General features: G+C 48.3%; 1 protein-coding gene across 1 annotated transcript in view; it reads right to left on the minus strand.

The window, feature by feature from the left end:
- MCTP1 (multiple C2 and transmembrane domain containing 1) overlaps positions 1-25,543 on the minus strand; it is a 292,174-nt gene that overhangs the window by 237,214 nt on the left and 29,417 nt on the right. The window contains exon 3 of the mRNA XM_054178118.1: positions 3,639-3,781. Coding sequence (XP_054034093.1) covers positions 3,639-3,781 — 143 coding nt within the window. The remainder of the gene's footprint in view (positions 1-3,638; positions 3,782-25,543) is intronic.

Here is a 25,543-nt window from a genome sequence, read left to right on the forward strand (position 1 = left end):
GAAGGGCTGTGGTTAGTAGGTCGAGAGAGGTTCTCCTCCCCCTCTACTCTGCCCTGTTGAGCCCACATCTGGAATATTGTGTCCAGTTCTGGGCCCCTCAGTTCAAGAAGGACCTCTGGGAACTGCTTGAGAGAGTCCAGCACAGAGCCACAGAGGATTAAGGCAGTGGAATATCTTCCTTATGAGGAGACACTGCGGGAGCTGAGGGCTCTGTAGCTTAGAGAGGAGGAGACTGAGAGGTGACCTCATTGCTGTGGATAAAGATGTGCAGGGTGAGTGCCCAGAGGCTGGAGCCAGGCTCTGCTGGGTGATGCCCAATGCCAGCACAAGGGGCAGTGGTGGAAGCTGAGGCATAGGAAGTTCCCTGGAAACAGGAGGAAGAACATTTTCCCTGTGAAGGCTGGAACAGGCTGCCAAGGGGAGCTGAAGAGTCTCCCTCACTGGAGATATTCAAGACCCACCTGGATATGTTCCTGTGTGATCTGCTCTGGGTGATCCTGTTTTGGCAGGGGGGTTGGACTGGATGAGCTTTCAAGGTCCCCTCCAGCCCCTAACATTCTGTGATTCAGTGACAATGCCAAATAGATATTTTCAGCTGACTCAGTATAATTTGTGTCTTAGAATACCTGAGCAAGCCATAAAACCTGAAATATTTCACACTGTGTGTTCAGACTACAAACACTGACAGACTTCTTACCACTTGTCTTACTCTTCCTAGCAATTAATAAATAAATAAATAAATAGATAGATAAGACACAGCTATTTCCTTAAGACCTTACTTCTGGGTTGGTATTTGATGGCATAAATACACCAACACTGGAAGCTGTGTTATGCCTGAATCTGCTTCTCTCTTTCTCATTGCTGGCCTGTGTTTGTTCCTTATGAGTCACTTAAGCTTATTAAGGGCAGGGAAATGCCAGCTGAGAATTATAATTAACTTTACACTTTTCCAATAAAATTAACTTCACAGTTTTCTAATAGTGATGTAAATTATCTGAGCAGAATACATGGACCATGGTACAGCCTGATACTCAAAGGGTGTTTTAGAGGCATTAATTTGATGAAACAAACAACCAACCAACCCACAAACCCAAAACTCCAGTTTCATATGTCAATGAATTCTTTTTTATGCCATCTATTTGAGGTTAAGATTGGCATTAATCTCAAGCATTCTATCATTTCAGGCAATTTAAAAGGATTACCTAGGTAAGACTTACATATCCAATCCTCCTCAAAGTCCTTCTGACCCCTGTGAGTTCTGAATTAGAACCTCAGCATCTTTGGATAACATTATTAGAACCTTAATTTATTTATCTATTGGGTTTTACAGGATCAAAGGTCAGTTTTTAAATGCAGGTCATTACAAAAGATTGTAGCCAGAAATGTGCCTTTCCATTATCTGCCTGTAAGACAATGATCACACCCTTTCTAGCTTCCCTTCCAGTGAGGATAGCTAAGAAGTACTTACTTCTGCTAGTAGGTCAGATCAATTAGTAATTACTCTGGGCACTGCTGGTCTCTCTTTGATTTGAACTCAAGGTAGCTGTTAATGTGAAATAAGCAACGCCACTACTGGTGTGGGTTGGAAGGGACCTCCAAAGGGCATCCAGTCCAACCCCCCTGCAGTCAGCAGGCACATCCTCCACTAGATCAGATTACCCAGAACCCTGTCCAGCCTGGCCTTGAATAGCTCCAGGGAGGGAGCTTCAACTTTCTCCCCTGGGCAACCTGTTCCAGTGTTCCAGCACCCTAATGGCACCGAACTTGCTCCTAGCACCCAATTTCCATCACCTCTGCTCTCATTTCAAACCATTGTCCCTTGTCCTGTCCCTGCAGGCTTTTGCAAACAGTCCCTCTGCATCCTTCATGTAGCCCCCTTCAGGTACTGGAGGGCTTCTATTAGGTCTCCTTGGAGCCTTCTCTTCTCCAGGCTGAGCACCCCTATCTCCCTCAGCCTGTCCAACCCCTTGATCATTTTTGTGGTCCTCATTTGTGACACAATGTGTAGAATTAAGAGGCTCAAGTACTAACAGAAAAAAAGCCAAAATCTAGGAGAATGAGGCACATGTTTTGCTCAAATGAAAGTCAGCAAAGAATTCATTTTAATGGGACTGATTATGCAGAATTAAGCAACGGTATTTCATATAATCATAAAATCATACAAGGTGAGAGGTTGGAAGGGACCTCCAGAGATCATGCATCCCAACTCCTCTGCCAGAGCAGGGTCACCCTGCACAGGTCACACAGAAATGTTTCCAGACAGCTCCTGAAAGTCCCCAGAGAAGGCGACTCCACAATCTCTCTGGGCAGCCTGCTCCAGGCCTCCAGCAACCACACAGTAAAGAATTTTCTCCTCATGCTGAGGTGGAACCTCCTGGGTTCCAGTTTGTGTCCATTGCTGCTCATCCTGTCACAGGACCCCACTGAAAAGAGCCTGGTCCCTTCTTCTTGCCCCACTCTTCAGGTATTTGTAAACATTCCTAAGATCCCCTCCCAGGCTGCTCTTCTCCAGATTAAATAGCCCCAGGTCTCTCAGCCTTTCCTCATCAGCCAGAGGTTCCAGACCCTTCAGCATCCTTGTATTTCCATGAATAAAAATGACGACATCACCACAAAACACAGTTTACTTTCTCTGTCCATGTTCTAAGATTACACTCAAGAAATATAAAGCAATTATGGCCAGAAATTAAACAAAACCATTTGTATTTACCTTTTCTTTTAAAAAATATTAAATTAAATTGATATGGTCATGGAGCAGATAGGTTAATTTAAATACATTTCACCTCCAAAAATTGCTGCAGAATAAATTTTCCAGCATACAAAAACTACTTTAGACACTGGAATGTGATGGGGTTTCCATCACTGGAGGTGTTCAGGAAATATGTGGGCATGGCACTTGGGGAGGTGGTTTAGTGGCCATGGTGGTGTTGGGTCCAATGGTTGGACTGCTTGAACGCAGAGGCTTTTTCCCAACCAAACAGTTGTAGGATTCTATCAAAATATTGATTCTTTCACAGGCTCACACCATGTTAGGGGTTGGGAGGGACCTCTGGAGATCTTCCAGTCCAACCTCCCTGCCAGAGCAGGACCACAGAATCCAGCACAGCTCACACAGGAACACATCCAGACAGGGCTGCAAAGGCTCCAGAGAAGGAGACTCCACAACCTCTCTGGGCAGCCTGCTCCAGGGCTCACAGTGAAGAAATTCCTCCTCATGTTGGGGTGGAACCTCCTGCGCTGTAATTTCCACCCACTGCCCCTTGTCCTATGCCAGGGTGCAACTGAGCAGAGTCTGTCCCCTCCATCCTGACCCCCAGCCCTCTGATATCGATAGACATTTATTAAATTCCCTCTCAGCCTTCTCCTCTGCAGACTGAACAGCCCCAGGGCTCTCAGTCTCCCCTCCCCAGGCAGTGCTCCAGGCCCTTCAGCATCCTTGTAGCCCTCCCTTGGACTCTCTCCAGCAGATCCCTGTCCCTCCTGACCTGGGGATCCCAGAGCTGCATGCAATCTTCCAGGTGAGGCCTCAGCAGGGCAGAGCAGAGCGGGAGGAGAACCTCCCTGGACCTGCTGGACACACTCATCTTCCAGCAACTCTTCTGGTGTCATTTGAGAGATTTCAGTCAGGCAGTGCTCACCTTTATGTACAGAGGCTCTCTGAGGTTCTCTATAAGGATGCAAGCCTTCTCTTCCCACACAGGGTTGAGGTTCTTGTGTATTGTTTTACTTCTAAAGACTTCTTTTCCTCCGAGCTTGAACTTGACATAGGGATCACTGGTTCCTGTCAGAAAGACACAACACACAGACACTGTTCACTATGCCCCCTTTTAACACAAGAAAGGAATGGAGACTCCTCAAACAGAAATAAATGTAGCATCTGAAGTTCATGGACCAGCTCCCTCTACTCCCAGCCAGCAGCCACAGGCCAATAGAGGAGTCTGGTGGACAAAAACATAGAAGAGATCTACTGATAGAACAAAAACAGCAGCTGAGGAAAGAAATCTCTTATTGTCACAATTCATTATGTTCCACAGTGTCATTGCAATGACCTTCAAGGTCCTTTCCAACTTACACCATCCTGAGACTCTGTGACTTACTCAGGCAGTTCACTCAACATCAAGTGGGTGTTTGCATTACCTTATGCTGTTTCCAGTCCATACTCAAAGACAGACACAAAGTACAGGCTGCTGTAGTGTAGGGCTTAGTTAATTATGTCCTTATCAGTGCCAGGATTTGGCCTCAATGCCATCACCAGAGTTAAGATTATGAAGTTCAAATTATTTCTGCAAAGTATTCATCTGATCATCTGATGCCTTTGGAAGGGCACAGCCTCTGCTGGCACCACTAAGTGCAACTCTCCATGGACTTCACTGTGTCCAGGCTTTCCCCTTCCATGAAGACACACTTCAAACATCACTCACCATGAGCTAAGCAACCCTACAGTCAGTCCACAAAGCTTCCTGCAGCCATCTCCTCACCACAGAAGGTTGCAGGTTTAAGAAGAAATGCTTGAGAGTGAAGGTGGGAGACACTGGCACAGGTTGCCCAAGGAGGATGTGGATGTTCCCTCCCTGGAGGTATTCAAGGCCAGGTAGTCCCTCTGGCACCCTCCCAGTGCAGAACTTCCTCCTCCTGTTGAGGTGGAACCTCCTGTGCTGCAATTTCCATCCACTGCCCCTTGTCCTATGCCAGGGTTCAACTGAGCAGAGCCTGTCCCCTCCATCCTGACCCCCAGCTCTCAGCTATTGATAGCCATTGATCAGATACCCTCTCAGTCTGTTCCTCTGCTGACTGAACAGCCCCAGGGCTCTCAGCCTCTCCTCCCCAGGCAGTGCTCCAGGCCCCTCAGCATCCTTGTAGCCCTCCCTTGGACTCTCTCCAGCAGATCCCTGTCCCTCCTGAACTGGGGAGCCCAGAGCCTCATGCAATACTCCAGGTGAGGTCTCAGCAGGGCACCACCACTTCTGTGGTTGACTGCAGATATCCTTCAGTCCCTATCCCTGCAGGGGTTTCAAAGTTGTGTAGATGTGCTGAGGGATGTGGTGCAGTGGTGACCTGGCAGTGCTGGGCTAGCAGCTGGACTTGATCATCCCAGAGGTCTCTTCCAAACAACAAAATTCTATGAGTCAGTGATTGTGGGACTACTTATCTTTTTTCTGCATATACTGATCAGAGAAAAAAAACCAAACCCCACACTTAAGTATTTTTAGTTACAAAACCATATTTCAATCTTTAAACAAAGGAAAAATGCTGACAGAAAGTTCAAACTAATAACTTCCCTTAAGTACCAGTTGGTGAGGTTTCACTGCTACACCAGTAAAATTGAATGTAATGAGTAACACTGGATGGGATCCAGATTTCTGCTTCTCCCTTAGCTGTTTCTGAGCTTTAATATTTGAGTCCAGTGACGGAAGCCCAGCATGGTTGAGGTTGGAAGGGACCTCTGGAGCTCACCCAGTCCAATACCCATGCCAAAGCAGGAGCACCCACAGCAGCTTGCCCAGGAGCTCAATGGCTGGGAGCGTTGGAAGCTCTCCACACAAGAAGACTCCACAACCTCTCTGGGCAGCCTGCTCCAGGCCTCCAGCACCCTCACACCAAACAACTTTCTCCTCCTGTTCAAATGGAACCTCCTGGGTCCCAGTTTGTGTCCCTTGGCACTTCTTCTGTCCCTGGGCACCACTGAGCAGAGCCTGGCCTCAGCCTCTTGGCCCCCACAGCTCCTTTAGCTCTTGCTGAGCATTGCTCAGATCCCCTCTGGGGCTGCTCTTCCCCAGGCTCAACAGCCCCAGGGCTCTCAGCCCTTACTCATCAGGCATGTCCAAGACTACCTTAAAATAAAGCATAACTCCAGTGCAAAGAATCATGATGTTCATGAGTAACAAAACCATCATAAGGCAGACCTCTTTTTTTTTTGTTTGTTTTTTTTTGAGGTCTTTTAATGCTTTTCACAAGGCCAGAATACTCCAGAGGCTGACGCTTATACCCACCGGGAAACGTGGTCATTACCTCTTGCTCACATTCTCATCGGCTAAGCATGAAGGTTGGGCTGACCACAGCTCTTTGCACTATTCCATGCAGCCACAGGATGGCAGTGCACTTTACCTAAACAGGTTTTTATCTCCTTTACATTAAAAAAAAAGGGGGGGGGGAAAGAAAAGGAAAAAAAAAATAAAAGAAAAGGAAAAAAAAAAAAGGGAAAGAAAAAGATTGGTGGAAAACTGTCACCACAGGTGACAGGGTCAGGGTCAGGGTCATGGTCATGCCCTTCCCTAAGTATTGGGGCAGAATTTTTCAGTGGCGTAAAAATGTTTATTCCAGCACAAAGGTCTCGTTCCCTGGTGATTCAGAGAGTGGTGGTGAATGGTGCCACATCCAGCTGGCAGCCAGGCACTAGTGGTGTCCCCCACGGATCATTGCTGGGCCCCATGCTCTTTAACATCTTCACTGATGATTTAGATGAGGGGATTGAATCCATCATCAGTAAGTTTGCAGATGACATCAATTTTGGGGCAGATGTTGATCTGTTGGAGAGTAGAAGGGCTCTGCAGAGGGACCTCGACAGGCTGGGCAGATGGGCAGAGTCCAAGGGCATGAGATTTGACACATCCAAGTGCCAGGTTCTGCACTTTGGCCACAACAACCCCATGCAGAGCTACAGGCTGGGGTCAGAGTGGCTGGAGAGCGGCCAGGCAGAAAGGGACCTGGGGGTGCTGGTTGATAGTAGGCTGAACATGAGCCTGCAGTGTGCCCAGGCAGCCAAGAAGGCCAATGGCATCCTGGCCTGCATCAGGAACAGTGTGGCCAGCAGAAGCAGGGAGGTCATTCTGCCCTGTACTCAGCACTGGTTAGGCCACACCTTGAGTCCTGTGTCCAGTTCTGGGCCCAGTTCTGGACATTGAGACACTTGAACGTGTCCAGAGAAGGGCAACGAGGCTGGGGAGAGGCCTTGAGCACAGCCCTGTGAGGAGAGGCTGAGGGAGCTGGGGGTGTTTAGTCTGGAGGAGGCTCAGGAGAAAGGAGGTTCTAGACAGGTGGGCATTGGTTTCTTCTCCCAGCATCAGAACAAGAAGACACAGTCTCTAAGCTGTGCCAGGGGAAGTTCAGGCTAGAGGTGAAGAGAAAGTTCTTCACAGAAAGAGTGACTGGCCATTGGAATGTGCTGCCCAGGGAGGTGGTGGAATCACTGTCCCTGGAAGTGTTCAAATCAGGATTAGATGTAGCACTTGAAGCCATGGTTTAGCCCTCAGGACATGTTAGATGTTAGGTAATAGGTTGGACTTGATGATCTCTGAGGTCTTTTCCAACCTGTCTGATTCTATGATTCTAAGTAGTTGGTGCTGCTTTTTAAGGCAAAGATCAGAATTCTTCAAATTGAAATTTGAAGGACTTCCAAGATTCACAGGGAGGTGACTTGAGACAGCCAGCATGGCTGCACCAAGTCCTGCCTGACTAGTCCTGCTGGCTTGCCGTAGTGCACAAGGGAAGACCTACAGATGTCATCTATCTGGGCTTCTGTAAAGACTTTTACACTAAATCCCACAACATCCTTCTCTTTAAGCTGGAGAGATGTGGATTTGATGGGTGGAGTGTCCAGTGGACAAGGAATTGGTTGGATGATTGAATTCAAGGTCAATGGCTTGATGTCCAGATGGGAGATGGGTGACAAGAGATGTCCCTCAAGGGACAAAATGCAAGGTCCTGCACCTGAGTTGGGTAATTCTTGCTATCAATCCAGGCTGGAGGTGATGAGATTGAGAGCAGCCCTGCAGAGAAGGACTTGGGGTGATGGTGGATGAGAAGCTGGACAGGAGCCAGCAATGGGCACTGGCAGCACAGAAGGCCAAGGGCAGCCTGGGCTGCATCCAAGTCAGTGTGGCCAGAGCTGGAGAGAGGGGATCCTGCCCCTCTGCTCTGCTCTGGGAAGACCTCCCCTGCAGGGCTGTGTCCAGCTGTGGGGACACCAATACAAACCAGACATGGAGCTGCTGGAGAAGGTCCAGAAGAGGTCCCCAGGGGTGACAGAGAGCTGTGGAAGCTCTGCTGTGGGGCCAGGCTGGCAGAGCTGGGGCTGTGCAGCCTGCAGAAGGGAAGGCTGCAGGCAGAGCTGAGAGCTGCATTTGCATCTCTGCAGGGCAGCTGCAGGCAGGCTGGGGAGGGACTGTTCAGAAGGGGCTGTAGGGATAGGACCAGAGGCAGTGGTTTGGAAGTGGAGCAGGGCAGGGTTAGGTTGAACATCAGGAGGGAGTTGTGCAGAGGGAGGGTGGGGAGAGACTGGCACAGGCTGCCCAGGGAGGTGGTGGAGGCTCCATCCCTGCAGACATTCAAAGTCAAACCTGATGTGTCCTTGACCAACTTGCTCTAGTTGGAGATGTCCCTGGTGACTGCAGGGGGATTGGACAAGATGCCCTTTGAGGGTCCCATTCAAGCTGATGGATTCTGTGATCTGTGGATACTGTGAACATGGACACCAACAAAGCAGCAGTAGCAGCACCACCAGCCAGAACTCCCCTGCAAGATCTGATTCTGACACTGATTTTCCTCTTGGTTGCCTTGAAGCACAGGCAACTGGGCCCTCAATGACTACATTTTATGGTGTGGACTTAACAATCCTCAAAAACTCTCTGCAACTTTGAAAAGGATGTCAAATGCTGTTGTGAGACACATGCCCAATGAACAGCTTAGCATCCAGATGTCAAACAATTTCACATTAATGTGAAAATACAATTTTACAAGAGGGGAGGGTCAAACATTAGTTCCACTTACATAACACTGCAAAACCTCTGAGCTTTTCTCTCTGTGCTTTGACACATCTGCTAATTAAAGCTGAAAACTCACAAGGTCCACTTAATTAAAAGCTCCAGGCTCCCTCACAGACCTTTTGCTTTCCTTGAAGAGAAGCCATCCAATTTTTAAAAGTATATGCAATAAAGAAAGAGAAGATTAAACAAATAACTAACTAACTACTAACCTAATCATTCAGCAATAGTTTCACATGATGGGAGGGCAAAAAGGAGGGGCAGAAGACAGCTCAGAACTCAGGTACTCCTTGAGGCATGAGCTCCATCAAGGCACCTCCAGCACTGCTCTGTGACACAGGGTCCCAGTTTTAATGTATAACCACAACCATTTTCACACATATGACACAATGTTTTAGGTGGTAATTGTGCAAGCACAGTAATATCACACTACTAACAACACACCAAGCATGGTTTACAGTATTACTTAACTATATAATGCAATAATACATAAATACGTGATTTTCTTCAACATTAATTCAATTCCCTCTCACTCCAAGAAGGACATTGAGGTTCTGGGGCAGGTCCAGAGAAGGGCAATCAAGCTGGGGAAGGGTCTGGTGAACAGGGCTGGGGAGGAGCAGCTGAAGGAGCTGGGGTGTTCAGTGTGGAGATGAGGAGGATGAGAGAAGACCTCATTGCTCTCTACAGCTCCCTGAGAGGTTGTAGTGAGGTGGGGGTTGGACTCTTCTCCCAAGGGGCAAGTGATGAGATGAAATGGCCTCAAGCTGGGTCAGGGGAGGTTTAGATTGGACAGCAGGAGCAATTTCTCCCCTTTGAAGGTGGTCACCAAATCTTTTAAATGAACCTGACACACTAAACAGCTCTTTCAGCAATGACCATGAAGCTCAGGAAGGAGGCTGTGTCTCTCATGTACTCACAGGACCCCAGGCTCACAGGACATTAGGGGCTGAAAGGGACCTCAGGAGATCTTCCAGTCCAACCTCCCTGCCAGAGCAGGACCACAGAATCCAGCACAGTTCACACAGGAACACATCCAGACAGGGCTGCAAAGGCTCCAGAGAAGGAGACTCCACAACCTCTCTGGGCAGCCTGCTCCAACCCTAACAATTCTATGATTCTATGACAAACTGATAGCCAAACAAAATTCAGCATTGGACACGGGGGTGACTGCAAACATGAGGCTGAGCCATGAGCTTGAGACTGCTCCCCACAACCACTGATCATGAGACAGGAAGGACGAGGCAGAAGTCTCCATCTTCCTCTACTGTGTTCTTACACCTCACTCAGTGTGAACAGGACCCACTGGTGTGTCTGAAAAACTTTACTTTCAATCCTGGAATAGCTTCATTTGATCTGCAACTATCTGAAAAGAAAGCATGACACTAAAGAATCACAGAATGGTTTGGGATGGAAAGAAGGGATCTGCAAGATCATCCAGTGCCAGCCCCCTGCCATGGGCAGGGACACCTCCCACCAGCCCAGGTTGCTCAAGGCCTCATCCAACCTGGCCCTCACCACCTCCATGGAGAAGACAGCCACAGCGTTCCTGGGCAACCTGTTCCAGTCTCTCCCCACCCTCACTCTCAACAATTTCTTCCTCATCTCCAGTTTCAGTCTACTCTCTCCCAGCTCAAAGGCATTGTCCCTTGTCCTGGCACTCCCAGCCCTTGTCCAAAGTCCCTCCCCAGCTCTCCTGGAGCTCCTTCAGGTCCTGGAAGGCTGCTCTAAGGTCTCCCTGGAGCCTCCTCTTCTCCAGGCTGAGCAGCCCCAACCCTCCCAGCCTGTCCCCACAGGGAAGGTGCTGCTGCCGCTGAGCTGTGGAGAGATGCACAATAACTTGGATGTCATCACTCCTGGGGAGCTTAATTATTAATAGAAGCATTTGTTCTGGATTCATTGCAAGAAGAGTTCTTTCCCTGACTTCAACCACACTCATTCTCCTCTTAATAAAAAGTCTCTCAGTCTCCAGTTATGTTCTTTGTCACAACCAAGGCAGAAAAGTAGAAGTATGTGTGAGCTGAGTAATGTCACAGAAAACATGGGTGAGTTCATGGCATTTCACGTATTTCACACATTTTGTACTTCCAAATGCAATGTGAAGCATCTCATGGAAAGAAACACTGAAGAACACATTTGCTCTGTCCAGCCTTCCATTCTGAACAATGAAATAATTTATCATAGTCACATTAATTTAACAAGTATAAAAAGTCATTGTCTTCCATGAGAGCTGCCAAACCTCTCTGGTCTTCAGCAGCCCCCTAAACTCCCCAACCAAACACCACAGTACCAAAACCCACAACCAAGCACCACAGTAGCAAAAAGCACAGCTTTGCCATAAATTCAGAATCACAGAATGCCAGGGACTGGAAGAGACCTTGAGAGATTACCCAGCCCAACCCCCTTGCCAGAGCAGGATCACCTAGAGCAGATCACACAGGAACACTTCCAGGTGGGGATCCAAATACATCCTGGGCTGCATTAAGAGAAGCATGGCCAGCAGGGCCAGGGAGGTGATTCTCCCCTTCCACTCCACTCTGGTGAGACCCCACCTGGAGTACTGCATCCATCTCTGGAGCCTTCTGCAGGAAGGATCTGCAGGTGCTGGAAGGTGCCCAGAGAAGGGTGACGAGGATAATTAGAGGGCTGGAGCTGCTCTGCTATGGAGACAGACTGAGAGAGTTGGGGCTGTTCAGCCTGGAGAAGAGAAGGCTCTGAGGAGACCTAATTGTGACCTTCCAGTATCTGAAGTGGGCTACAAGGAAGCTGGGGAGGGACTTTTGAGAGTGTCAGGAGTGATAGGACTAAGGTAGGAGGGTGGTGAGAGACTCGCACAGGTTGCCCAGGGAGGTGGTGGAAGCCTCATCCCCAGAGGTGTTTGCAGCCAGGCTGGAGGTGGCTGTGAGCAACCTGATGTAGTGTGAGGTGTCCCTGCCCATGGCAACTGGGGTGGAACTGGATGATCCTTGGGTTCCCTTCCAACCCTGGCAATTCTGTGGCTCTGGAAATGAAATTCAAGAGACTCCACACCCGCCCTGGGCAGCCTGTTCCAGTCTTCTGTCACTCTCACAAGGAAAAAAATGTCCTTGTGTTCACATGGAACTTCCTATGCCTCAGCTTCCACCACTGCCCCTTGTGCTGTCCTTGGGCATCACCCAGCAGAGCCTGGCTCCAGCCTCTGGGCACTCACCCTGCACATCTTTATCAATACCAATAAGGTCACCTCTCAGGCTCCTCCTCTCTAAGCTACAGGAGCCCTCATCTCCCTCAGACTTTTCTGCTTCCTGCACTGCTATTCACCTACCAAAGAATTATCCACCCAGTTCACCTAAAAAAATAAAATACAATCATGACAGTAATTAGTTTAAATTACACAAAGCCCTTCTGGAAAAGTATTACCCTAGGATTGAAGACACCAATTACAACTTCACAGCCAGCACTCAGATGCCACCAGGATGCAGACCTCCTCTTCTCCAAAGCCAACAGGGAATGAAGAAAAAAAGTTAATTATTCAGTGCCCACTAAAAAAACCTAAAACATTGGCTGTCATAGAGCTTTTTACCTTTCTCTTGGAGACTCATGCCTGCCATGAAAACAAAACAAAACCAAAAATGCAGCTTTAGTCATTTCACCATAGCTCATGATAATTATGTTTAATTAGGAAGCCTTCATTTACACAAATATGAATTATGCTTGGGAAACAGAAAGAGTGGGAAAGAAATACTGGCAGAGGGCAGAACACAACCAAAGGCTAATGTGCTGTGGTCACTACATTTCAAGAAAACATCCAAAAATGCTGCATTTTAAGCTAGGTTGCAGTCAGACTCATCTAAAGATGATTAAAGCATGGCACATAAATTGTTTTCCTCTAAGCTTAAATTACGACTAGTTAATATATGGTAATGTAAACATAATTACCTCCCTTAATGGTACTAAATGCTGTCTGCTCTGCCTCTGCAACATTAAGACTGGAGTGATAATCTTCCTGAAATGGTTTAAAATCTTCCTGAAGTGTCTAAGATCTTCCTGATATGGGTTAAACTTTTCCTGAAATGCTTGAAGATATTCCTGAAATTTTTTTACAATTGTCCTGAAATGGTTTACAGATCTTCCAAAATTGATTTTAAACCTTCCAGAAATTCTTTAAAGTCTTCCAAAAATGTTTAAAATCTTCATGAAATGGCTTAAAGTCTTCCTGAAGTTGTTCAAAATCTTCCAGAGATTGCTCCAAATCTTCCAGATATGATTTTAAATCTTCCTGAAGTGTTTAAAATGTTCTGGAAATGTTTAAAATCCTCCAGAAATGGTTTTAAATCTTCCAGAAATGTTTGAAATCTTCCAGAAACTGTTTAAAGTCTTCTGAAATGTCTAAACTCTCCCTGAAGGTGCTAAAAGCATGACCACTTGCACATCAGGACAGCCAACTTGGCAAGATCAGAGGTTTCACCTCTACTGGGAGAAAGACAGAGGGGCTCTGATTGGATTGGAATAGAATAGAATAGAATAGAATAGAATAGAATAGAATAGAATAGAATAGAATAGAATAGAATAGAATAGACCAGGTTGGAAGAGACTTCAAGATCATCGTGTCCAAACTATCATCCAGCCCCACCTAATCAACTAACCCATGGCACCAAGCACCCCATCAAGTTTCCTCCTGAACACCTCCATTGATGGTGACTCCACCACCTCCTCGGGCAGCCCATTCCAATGGCCAATCACTCTGTGTAAAACTTCCTCCTAACCTCCAGCCTAAACCTCCCCTGGTGCAGCCTGAGACTGTGTCCTCTTGTTCTGGTACTGGCTGCCTGGGAGAAGAGACCAACATCTGCCTGTCTACAACCTCCCTTCAGGTAGTTGTAGAGAGCAAGAAGGTCTCCCCTGAGCCTCCTCTTCTCCAGGTTCTGGGCCCCTCAGTTTAGGAAGGAGGTTGACTTGCTGGAGCGAGTCCAGAGAAGGGCGACAAGGTTGGTGAGGGGCTTGGAGCACAAGCCCTGTGAGGAGGATTGAGGGAGCTGGGGTTGCTTAGTCTGGAGAGAAGAAGACTAAGGGGTGACCTTATTGCTCTCTACAGCTACCTGAAGGGGGGTTGTAGTGAGGCGGAGGTTGGTCTCTTCTCCCAGGCAGCCAGTACCAGAACAAGAGGGCACAGTCTCAGGCTGTGCCAGGGGATGTTTAGGCTGGAGGTTAGGAGGAAGTTTTACACAGAGAGAGTGATTGCCCATTGGAATGGGCTGCCTGAGGAGGTGGTGGGGTTGCCATCAAGGGGGTGTTCAGGGTGAGGCTTGACAGGATGCTTGGTTCCATGGCTTAGTTGATTAGGTGGTGTTGGATGATAGGTTGGACACGATGATCTCAAAGGTCTCTTCCAACCTGGTCTATTCTATTCTATTCTATTCTATTCTATTCTATTCTAAGCAACCCCAGCTCCCTCAGCCTCTCCTCACAGGGCTGTGTTCCAAACCCCTTACCAACTTTGTTGCCCTTCTCTGGACTCGTTCCAGCAAGTCAACCTCCTTCCTAAACTGAGGGGCCCACAACTGGACACAGGACTCGAGGTGTGGCCTAACCAGTGCTGAGGACAGGAGCAGAATGACCTCCCTGCTCCTGCTGGCCACACTGTTCCTGATGCAGGCCAGGATGCCATTGGCCTTCTTGGCTGCCTGGGCACACTGCTGGCTCGTGTTCAGTCTACCATCGACCAGCACCCCCAGGTCCCTCTCTGCCTGGCTGCTCTCCAGCCACTGTGACCCCAGCCTGTAGCACTGCATGGGGTTGTTGTGGCCACTGTGCAGAACCCAGCACTTGGATGTGTTGGATTTGTTTTGCCTACAGAGCACAGCTCACTGTTGGTCTTCAACATTAAATCTTCTGATTTTACAGAAGTGATATTTTTGATATAAACCTGCCACATGAGCTGTCCCTGTCAGTGTAACTCTGCAGTCAAAGATCTTTCTCTCCAGTAAAACATTTGAGTTTGCCTCCATTCCCCAAGGAGAGTGATTTACTACATCCTATAGGCAAACTGCAGTAAAAGATGAATCTTAAAATGTACAATAAAAACGCCAAGTAACCCAAAACAAAGCAAAACAAAACAAACAATACAACACAAACCAAAACAAAGCAACAAAGCAAAACAAAACAACAAAAAACAAAGGAAAGCAACATAAATCAAAGTGAAACAAAACAAAGCAAAGCAAAAGAAAGTAAAGCAAAGCAAAGCACAGAAAAACAAAACAAAGAAAAGCAAACCAAAGCAAAGCAAAACAAAATAAAACAAAACAAAGCAAAGCAAAACAAAACAAAGTAAAGCAAAAAAAACCAAAACAAAACAAACCACCCCAGAAGCCTGAGCAGCATTCAGCCTGCATGGGTTTGGCACAACACAAAAAGGACATTTAATACCTGGGCTGAAGTTGATAGATAGACTTTACATGTGCAACCCCAGTTAAACTCACATGAAGGAAAGCCTGAACTACAAAGAAACACAGAACCATGGAATGGGAGCGGTTGGAAGGGACCTCTGGACATCATCCAGTCCACCCCCACCGCTATAGTGGGGTCACCCAGGGCAGGTCACACAGGAACACAATAGCCAGGTGGGGGTGGAATCTCTCCTGAGAAGGAGACTCCACAACCTCTCTGGGCAGCCTGCTCCAGGGCTCCAGCACCCTCACACCAAAGAAATTTCTCCTCCTGTTCAGGTGGAACGACCTAGGCTCCAGTTTGTGTCCATTGCTCCTTGACCTGTCACAGGACACCATTGAAAAGGGCCTAGCCCTTTGTTCTTGACCAACACCCCTCAGATATTTGTAAACATTCAGACCTCCTCTCAGGCTGCTCTTCTCCAGGCTCAACTGCCCCAGGGCTCTCAGCCTTTCCTCATCAGACAGAGGTTCCAGTCCCTTCATCATTCTCACAGCTCTCTGCTGGACTCTTTCCAGCAGTTCCCTGTCCCTCTTGAACTGGGGAACCCAGAACTGGACACAATGCTCCAGCTGTGGTCTCACCAGGGCAGAGCAGAGGGGGAGGAGAACCTCCCTTGACCTGTTGGACACACTCTTCTTAATGCACCACAGTCTAATGATCCACTCAACACCATGGCTACTAAAGCATGTCCAAGTGCCATGGCCACACCTTTCTTGAACACCTGCAGGGATGGAGATTCCAGCACCTCCCTGGGCATCCTCTGCCAGTTCCTGACCCATGTTCCTCATGGCCAACCTCAACCTGCCCTGGCACAATTTCAGGCCATTTCCTCTCCTATCATCTGAGACTACAGAGAAGACACCAACCCCCACCTCACTGCAATCTCCTCTCAGGGAGCTGTAGAGAGCAATGAGGTCTCCACTCAGCCTCCTCTTTTGCAGACTAAACAACCTTAGTTCCCTCAGCTGCTCCTCCCCAGCCCTGTTCTCCAGACCCTTCCCCAGCTTTGCTGCCCTTCTCTGGACCTGCTCAAGCCCCTCAGTGTGCTTCTTGGAGTAATGGATCCCATACTGAACCCAGGATTTGAGGTGTGTCCTTACCAGTGGGGGACAATTGCCACCCTGGTCCTTCTGGCCAGCAGCATGAGATGCTGTCAGACAAACCTGGAAGCAGGAACAAGTCCTGGCCTGGCTGGACAACACTGTGTTTGCATGTCTCCTCACACCATGGCTCTGTGTGCCCCCCATGGTGGACTCTAATGATGTACCCAGGAACATGCCTGCTTTCCCTCCCACTTTGTGAAGATTTCTATCTTCTTGGAGAAGGAAAGCTACTAAAAAAGAAAGGAGGCTTGGCCTCTGCAAACACCAGCAGTAAAGATGCAAGACTTGCAATCTGCACTATCAGCACCATGCTCCTCATGCCTAGCAAAGGAAAAAAATCAGTTTAACTACACAGCAAAATGTCATCTGGAATTAAAATGAATGGTAAATACCTTCCTGCAACACTGAAAGAATAAGAACCATGGCAATGAAACGGAAAGAAAGAGAAATCACCTGAGGTTCCTCAGCAAATAAATGTGTTTGCTGAGTAAGCAGTTCCCCGAATACGTATTTATCATGGAAGGGAAAAAGAAGAAAGAGGCTCTGGGCTCAGTGATGATAACAAACCCTCAAAAAGTCAAAAAAAGACCAAAAAGCACAGCAAAAGGCCCAATCCCTACTGCTGAGACTGGAGTCTGCAAACAAATGTTAATCATAGAATAGAGTCATAGAATCATTAAGGCTGGAAAGGACCTCTAAGATCATCCAGTCCAAACCTCAACCCAACCCCACCATGGTCACCAAACTATGGCCCCAGGTGCCACAGCCACAGCTTGCTGCAATGCCTTCAGGGAAGGGGACTCCACCACCTCCCTGGGCAGCCTGTGCCAATGCCTGACCACTCCTGCAGCAAAGAACTTGTTCCCTATGGCCAACCTAAACCTCCCCTGGCACAATTTCAGGACATTTCCTCTCTTTCTATTACCTCAGACTAGGGAGACCAACCCCCACATGAAGTTCTTTACACTTCTCATCTGCCTGCATCTATCTTTTGAGTACTTCTGCATGTGTAGATCAGGATCACTCAGGGATGCATTGTGCACATGATACACTTTTCTGTTTGGGACATAGCAACAACAAATAATTAAAAGAAAAATAAAAATTAACAAGGACACCCCAAACTAAACCAATAAAACCCCACAGTTTTCTGGGAGCTTTATATCATTTCACACATAAAAAAAAAGTACAGTGAGCCCGTCTGATAGATGTGACCTCCCGTGCAGCCCAGGGGGGGCTGCATCATGGAGAAACACAGCAGTGTGGTTTTCCAGGTCTCAAATCAAATTCTGAACACAGGCTCACAGGATGTCAGGGGTTGGAAGGGACCCAAAGAGACCATTGAGTCCAACCCCCCTGCCAGAGCAGGACCATACAATCTAGCTCAGTCAACACTGAAACAATTCCCAAACAGGGACTAAGTGGCTCTGAAGTTTTACAGTTAGAAGACCTCAGATGAAATGGTGCAGCAGAGATAGAAAGAGCCTCAGGACTGCAATGTTTCCACTCTTCCTGGGTGTTGGTACCAGCTCTTAAACAGCTGACTTCTACTGCTCTTAGCCAGAAGGTTCATTTCCCACAGCTGCTCTCTTCTGCGTTATAGCTTCAGTTACATGCCAACATCTGCTCACCAAACTCTGCATGGTAAGTAACAAACAGCACCAGTGGCAGACAGCAGTCAGACAAGGAATATTCACAGCAGGACCATTAACCTCTCCTAATGGCAAAACCAATTTGCTTGATATAGAGAGAGACACCCAAGTATATGACTGCATCAAGTCAGATGGGAATGGATACCAAAGGCAAACATCACCAGGTGTCAAGATAGAGTACTCTGGTTGAAATGAGGATCATTTCTTAATTCTGGTATTCAGATCAGTTGATAGTCCCAATGAAAGTAACAGCCCTGCTTGTCATTTTGCCTTCTCTGATTGTCTATACAGTTTGCAAGAGTATCAGTGGAAAAATCAGTCCATGAAGTGTGGAGTGAGTGGGATATCAGTGGAGAAATGCGCCCACAAAGAGTGGAGTAACAGAGATTAATGGATGGCAGTCCTCCACTTAAAAAATATCTTCTTCAATATAGGGAGATAGGAAGAAATATTTTGCAATTAGAAATATTAGAATCATAGAATCACAGAATTGTCAGAGTTGGAAGGGACCTCAAGGCTCATCCAGCTCCAACCCTCCTGCCATGTGCAGGGACACCTCACACTTTGCTCAGAGCCACCTCCCCTTTTGCCTAAAAGTGTAGGTGGTAAGAAGTGTAACCAGGGACACGTTGAGACATGCTTTAATGGCCATGGTGGTGCTGGGCTGGTGGTTGGACTTGATCTGTGATTCCAGGTGACAGAGTGAGATTCTGCTGCGAGATCATAGCATTGTATGGAGTGGAATCAGACACACAACAGTTCAAGACACAGCTTTAGCATTCAGCTGTTAGAAAAGGAGCACAGGCAGAAGAAGACATAGAAGGAAAACAGGGCTAGGTTACAGGAGAGATGGATTTTTGTCTCATACATCCTCCTGCAATGAATCACAGAATCACAGACTCACAGAAACGTTCAGGTGGGAACAGACCCTCAGGATCACCAAGGCCAACCATTGACTTTACAAGGGTCACCCCTAAACCAGAGCCCCAAGCACCACATCCAAACCACCTGGAAACACCTCCAGGCTTGGGGACTCCACCACCTCCCTGGGCAGCGCAATCCAGTGCCTGACCACTCTTGCTGGGAAAAAATGTTTCCTACTAGCCAGTCTAAACCTATCAAGTGACAGCTTGAGGCTGTTCCCTCGTGTTATACAGAATACAGAATTAACCAGGTTGGAAAAGACCTTTGAGATCATCAAGTCCAACCTATCACCCAAAACCATCTAATCAACTAAACCATGGCACCAAGTGCCTCATCCAGTCATATTTAAACACTTGCAGTGATGGTGATTCCACCACCTCCCTGTTCTATCACTGATTCCCTGTGAGCAAAGACCAGCACCAACCTCTCCATAATCTCCTTTCAGGTAGTTGTAGACAGCCATGAGGTCTCCCCTCAGCCTCCTCTGTTTCACACTAACCATCCCCAGCTCCTTCAGTCTCTCTTCATCAGATTTATTCTCCAGGCCTTTCACAGCTCCCTTGCCCTCCTCTGCCCTGGCTCCAGCACCTCCACATATCTCTTGTACTGGGGTGCCCAAAACTGGAGACAATACTCAAGGTGTGGCCCCCCCAGAGCTGTGTACCAGGAGACAATCAACTCCCTGCTCCTGCTGGACATAGCATTTCTAATCCCAGCTGTAATTATTTCCCCTTTAATTGTAACAGTATTTGCTAAACACTCAGCTAAGACCAGGATGAATCTGTTCCACAAACTGCTCTGAATTGTCTCTGTACTGATGTGCTAACCCCAAAGCATTCCAAAGCTGTAACTAGCAAGAGGCAGCAACGTGATCAGAGCACTGTCATCTCATAGCACAACCTCACAAAACTAACCTGAACATCAGTTTTACTCCTGCTCTCTTCATCAATTTTACTCTTTCCTTCATCAGTTCTACTCTTTCTTGCACAGCATCCTGAGATCACCTAAACATCACAGAAGTCCTGTTCCCAGAGAGATGATAAACTGTACAATTCCTTCATGTTCTTTTTTCACTGTGTGTGGCAGAAGAGTGAAGGCAGGGTGCAGTGTGCTGCTTTCTGGAGGAAGTCAGTCATCTAAGAACCCAATGTTTTAATGTTTCATAAGAAATATTCATATTTTTTTAAAAGGAGAAAGCTGGGAAGCTCTGTGCTCATCCTTCTGTTTTCTGCTCACAGCCTCCCTTCTGAATCTCCCTTTGTCTCTGTGGCTTGGGTTACAGAAGGTTGCTTGGATACCTCAAAAAGGTACCCAGAAATCTTGCACCTGCCTCACACTGTGGAGGGAAGTTGATGAGGGAAGATCTCCAAGATGTGAAACCATCTGATTCTCCCGTTCTCCATCTGCTGCCTTGGAATCTCAACCTTTCTATGTAGTTATTTCACTGCCTGCAAGGAAGACCAGATGAGAGCAGAGCTGAGGACAGTGGCTGTCATTGGGGAGGGCAGGGATGACTCTGGCTGGAAAGAACACAGGGCCTGGATGTCTGCTCAGATGCTGTTCAGCCTCTCTTAGCAACAAGACAAAGCTCAGCTGCAAGTCCTGCTGGGGAAGGAAGGCCACGTGGCCAATGCCATTCCTGTGCAAAGATCTCAGTGCCTTCAGCTCCAGCAAGCTGCACTCTGCCTCTCCCAGGCAGGGAGTCAACATTTCACCTTCCTACTGCTCCGTGGATCTGTGTGCTGCCAGTAAAGGCAGGCAGAAAGGAATCATGGAGCCCCAGAATCAGAGAATGGTTTGGGCTGGAAGGGACCTCCAAAGGTCCTGCAGGCCACCCCCTGCAGCCAACAGGGACATCCCCAACCAGAGCAGGTTGCTCAGAGCCCCAAGGAACCTGATCTGCAGTGGTGCCAGACATGGTGCAGTTCCCACCTCTCTGGGCAGCCTGAGCCAGGCTCTCACCAACATTTCACCACCCCAAAGTGCACCACTGTGCCTAGGTGCATCATTCCTGACAGTTTATGTTACACTTTGTATGAGTGCTTTGAATTTCATTGGAATTTCCTGCCCTCTAGCCAAAAACTCAAGAAAATGCCCCAAATATCACCCCTGAGCAGCTCTTTGTTGAGAGCCTGCTGGAGAGTTTCTTCAGTTTCCATTTTTAGTTGTAAAGGCTCAGCCCTTCAAATTGCTTTTGTAGAAAAAATAATGAGGAGCCCATGGACAGCAATTTCTTCCCCAGGAAGGTGAGGATTATCTTATCATTTTGTTTCTAGGATACTTTAATGGAACTCCTATTACATTGTACTTGTCATTTTATGCACATGACTGCTGGAGGAGAGGACATTCTGCTCCACTCAAGCAGATGGAGGTTCTAACACCAGCTTCAGTGCATCAGCAATAAGTAACCACAAAATCTGGAATGTATCTAAAATGCTCAGGAGGCCTCCTCTTTAATAGCCACTCAGTCATAGGAATACACATTTTTTTCTCCACAGTTCTGATAAACAAATCTCTAATTAGGCAATTAGGGTTGGGTTGCTTTGGGTTTTAATTAAAATTTCCACTCTTTTGTCATAGATGTAGATTCTCTCTCTCCACCAAGGGCAAATCCTGACTGATGATCTTGGTGGCCTTTTGTGATGGAGTTACAGCAGCAGTGGATAAGGGAAGAGCAACAGATGGCACCTGGACCTGTGTAAACTGTTTGACACTGTCCTACCTGACATCCTGCTCACCAAACTGGAAAAGCATGGGCTAGAGGGTAAGGAATTGGCTGCCAGGCTGCACTCAGAGAGCTGTGGGCAACAGCTCAATGTGCCAGTGAGAACCAGTGGTGTGCCTCAGGGGTGGGTACCGGGGCCAGAGCTGCTCCACATCTCTGTTGGTATCAGCCAGTTTGCAGGTGACTCCAAGCTCTCTGGCCCTGCTGACACACTGGAGAGAAGGGATCCTGCCAGAGGCACCTGGACGGGCTACAGCGCTGGGCCTAAGCCAACCTCATGCAGTTCACCAAGACCAAGGGCAGGGTCCTGCATCTGGGTCGAGGCAATCCCAGGCACAAATCCAGGCTGGGCAGTGACTGGCTGGAAAGCAGCCCTGAGGAGAGAGACTTGGGGGTGCTGGTGGAGGAGAAGCCCAACATGAGCTCTCAGTGTGCACTTGCAGCCCGGAAAGCCAACCAGATCCTGGGCTGCAGCAAGAGAAGTGTGGCCAGCAGGGCAAGGGAGTTCTGGAGCCCCTATTACAAGAGGGATATGGAGGTGCTGGAAGGTGTCCAGAGAAGGGCCACGAGGATGATCAGAGGGCTGGAGCACCTCTCCTGTGAGGACAGACTGAAGGATTTGGGCTGTTCAGTCTGGAGAAGAGAAGTCTCCGAGGTGACCTTATTGTGGCCTTCCAGTATCTGAAGGGGGCCTACAAGAAAGCTGGGGAGGGACTTCTCAGGCTCTCAGGTAGTGATAGGACTAGGGGGAATGGAATGAAGCTGGAGGTGGGGAGATTCAGGCTGGATGTGAGGAGGAAGTTCTTCACCATGAGAGTGGTGAAGCCCTGGAATGGGTTGTCCAGGGAGGTGTTTGGGGCGCCGTCCCTGGAGGTGTTTAAGCCCAGGCTGGATGAGGCTCTGGCCAGCCTGATCTAGTGTGGGGTGTCCCTGCCCATGGCAGGGGTGTTGGAACTAGATGATCCTTGTGGTCCCTTCCAACCCTGACTGATACTATGATTCCATGATACTATGACAATGGCTTGGAGCTGGGAGAGGGCAGATTGAGACTGGAGGTGAGGAAGAAATTGTTGAGAGTGAGGGTGGGGAGAGCCTGGCACAGGTTGCCCAGGGAGGCTGTGGCTGCCTCCTCCCTGCAGGAGTTGCAGGCCAGGCTGGATGAGGCCTTGAGCACCCTGGGCTGGTAGGAGGTGTCCCTGCCAGTGGCAGGGGGATGAGCTTTCAGATCCCTTCCAAGCCAAACCAGTCTGTGATTCTGTATGAAAGCACTCTGCAGCTCCAAGCAATAATAAAAGTCTTTTATTTGGATGCCTGAGCAGCAGGGCTGTGAGGAAGCTGGAAAAGTGTGCATGAGCCTTCTGACAGCAGCTTCTGAAAAACTCCTGCTCCTGACAGGTTCTGCTGAGGGAGGCACCGAGCCAACTCTCACAGGCAGCTTCTGCCAGACCTTGCCATGGGGAAATTCACAGCAACTGTTGCTGTCTGCAGAGGTACCTTCAGTGAGTTTATTTTGGAATTCCTGCAGGAATTTTCCCTGCAAAATGCCAAGGAATGGCTGCTAAGCTGTGCTCTCAATTTGCTTAATCATCTCACAATTTACTTGAGACACTTCACCTTCCTATGGGAATGGATTCCCCCTGCAGTCCTTAGGTAAGGGCATTCAGACAACGTCTTAGAAAGCTGCCATGCAGTTTCCTCAAGTGCTCCCTTCCTCTTGGGATGGAGAATTGAGGGGAAAAGAACCCAAGGGCCAGAGTGTGGTAAAAGAAACACAGACAGGTCTGATGCTTACTGAAACACCAGGGAGAACAAGAGATCAATAGGGTGCAAAGGATGCACTGGCTTTCTGGCTTTCTTTTCAGCTCCTCATGCAAAAGGGAGAGCTGTTCCCTCTGAAGTTTTCAAGGGGACAGTAGGGTACTACGAACAGGTGAGGATATCCTAGAGTTATTAGTAATTCCTGGCTGTGACAGAGAAAGAAAGACACATTAGAGAAAAAAATCACTGCATGTAGACCTCAGCGCTGGTGAGGCCACACCTTGAATCCTGGGATCAGTTTTGGGCCCTTCACCCCCCGAAGGACACTGTGGGGCTGGAGCAGGTCCAGAAGAGGGCAACAAGGCTGAGGAAGGGTCTGGAGAAGAGGGATGGGGAGGAGCAGCTGAGGAAACTGGGAGTGTTTGGTGTGGAGAACAGAAGGCTGAGGGAGACCTCATTGCTCTCTACAGCAAACTGAGAGAAGGCTGCAGTGAGGTGGGGGTTGGGCTCTGCTCACATGCAACAAGTGATTGGACAAGAGGAAACAGCCTCAGGTTGTGCCAGAGGAGTTTCAGCTTGGATATCAGGGGAAAAAAATTCCCAGCAAGGGTTCTCAGGCACTGGAACAGGCTGCCCAGGGAGGTGGTGGAGTCACCATCCCTGGAAGGGTTTAAAAGACCCCGGGATGTCTTGATGAGGGAGGTGGTTCAGTGGCAGTGGCTTAGCAGCAGTGTTGGGGTTGAGAATTCTGGGGCAGTGGTTGGTCTTGATGATCTCAAAGGTCTCTTCTAGCCTCAAGAGTTCTGTGATTCTATGGTGAGCTGTTTGGTGGATGGAGAGGTGTTGGCATGGTGAGGGACCTGGCAGTATGTGAGCAGGTACTGTGTCAAGCTGAGTGCAGACAGAGCCAAAGCTCATCCTCTAGTGGACTTTGGCACCTTCAGGAGAAGAGAAAACGGCCTCAAGACAGGAGAGGTTTAAGTTGGATATTAGGAAACATTTATTCACAGAAAGAGTGGTTAAGCCCTGAACCACACTGCCCAGGGCAGTGGTGGAGTCCTCATCCCTGAAGGGGTCTCAAAGCTGTGTAGATGTGGTGCAGAGGAACCTGGTTTAGAGGTGATCTGGCAGTGCTGGGTTCGTGGTTGGACTGGATGATCTTAAAGGCTTTTTCCAGCCACAACAATTCCATGATTCCCCACAGGGATTTTCCCAGATGGACAAAGCTGCTGTGGCGTATCAGAAGAGTGTGCAGCTGGTCTCCCTCTACTCCTCTCTGCTCTTTCTTCTTTGGTTTTCTACATCACAGGAAAAATGTTCTCCATCACCACCAGGTATGCTGCCAGGACCCTGCATGAGACCTGGCTACCTTCCATGAGATCTGGCTGTCACCACTGGCCACCAGAGCTGCTGGGCAGCAGGAGCAAGGAGAAGAGACTCCACCACACTGCTACAGAGAGCAAATCCATTGCAGCACAGCTTGGCCAGAGCAGGAAGGGAACAGAGAAGTATTTCCCCACTCTATACTTTACTCTGGGTAACTGCAGTTGTTGACAATGAGAATGAAACATGGATCTCCTTTAACCAAAGCTAACCACTCTGCAGAAAAAAAACCAAACAAGAAGAGACAACACTCCAGTGGCCTCTGGGATCCCAAATCTCAAGCATCTTTACTCAAACACAGGCCAAAAGCACAGACTGCCAAAGGAGCAGGCACCTTTAAACAAAACACCCTCTACATCATGAAGGTTGGGTTTGGGTTGGAAAGGACTTGAAAGATCATCCAGTTCCAACCCCCTGGAACACCTGGACACCTCCCACCAGCCCAGGTTGCTCAAGGTCCCCTCCAGCCTGGCTTTGAACAGTCTGAGGCTTGGGGTTCTCTGGGCAACCTGTTCCAGTGTCTCACTACCCTCACTGTCAAAAATTCCTTCCCATTGTCACGTCCAAATCCAGATTTATCCAGTTTGAAGCCATCACCAACTGTCCTGCCACTCCATGCCCTTGTAACAAGTCCCTCCCCAGCTGTCCTGCAGCCCCTTCAGGTACTGGAAGGCTGCTCTAAGGTCTCCCTAGAGCCTCCAGGCTGAACAACCCCAACTCTGCCAGTCTGTTTTCAGAGCAGAGGTGCTCCAGCCCTCTGGTCATCTTTGTGGACTCCTCTGGACTCACTCTAACAATCCCATGTCCTTGTGT

Source organism: Dryobates pubescens, chromosome Z (genome assembly GCF_014839835.1).
Source record: "Dryobates pubescens isolate bDryPub1 chromosome Z, bDryPub1.pri, whole genome shotgun sequence".
NCBI lineage: Eukaryota > Metazoa > Chordata > Aves > Piciformes > Picidae > Dryobates > Dryobates pubescens.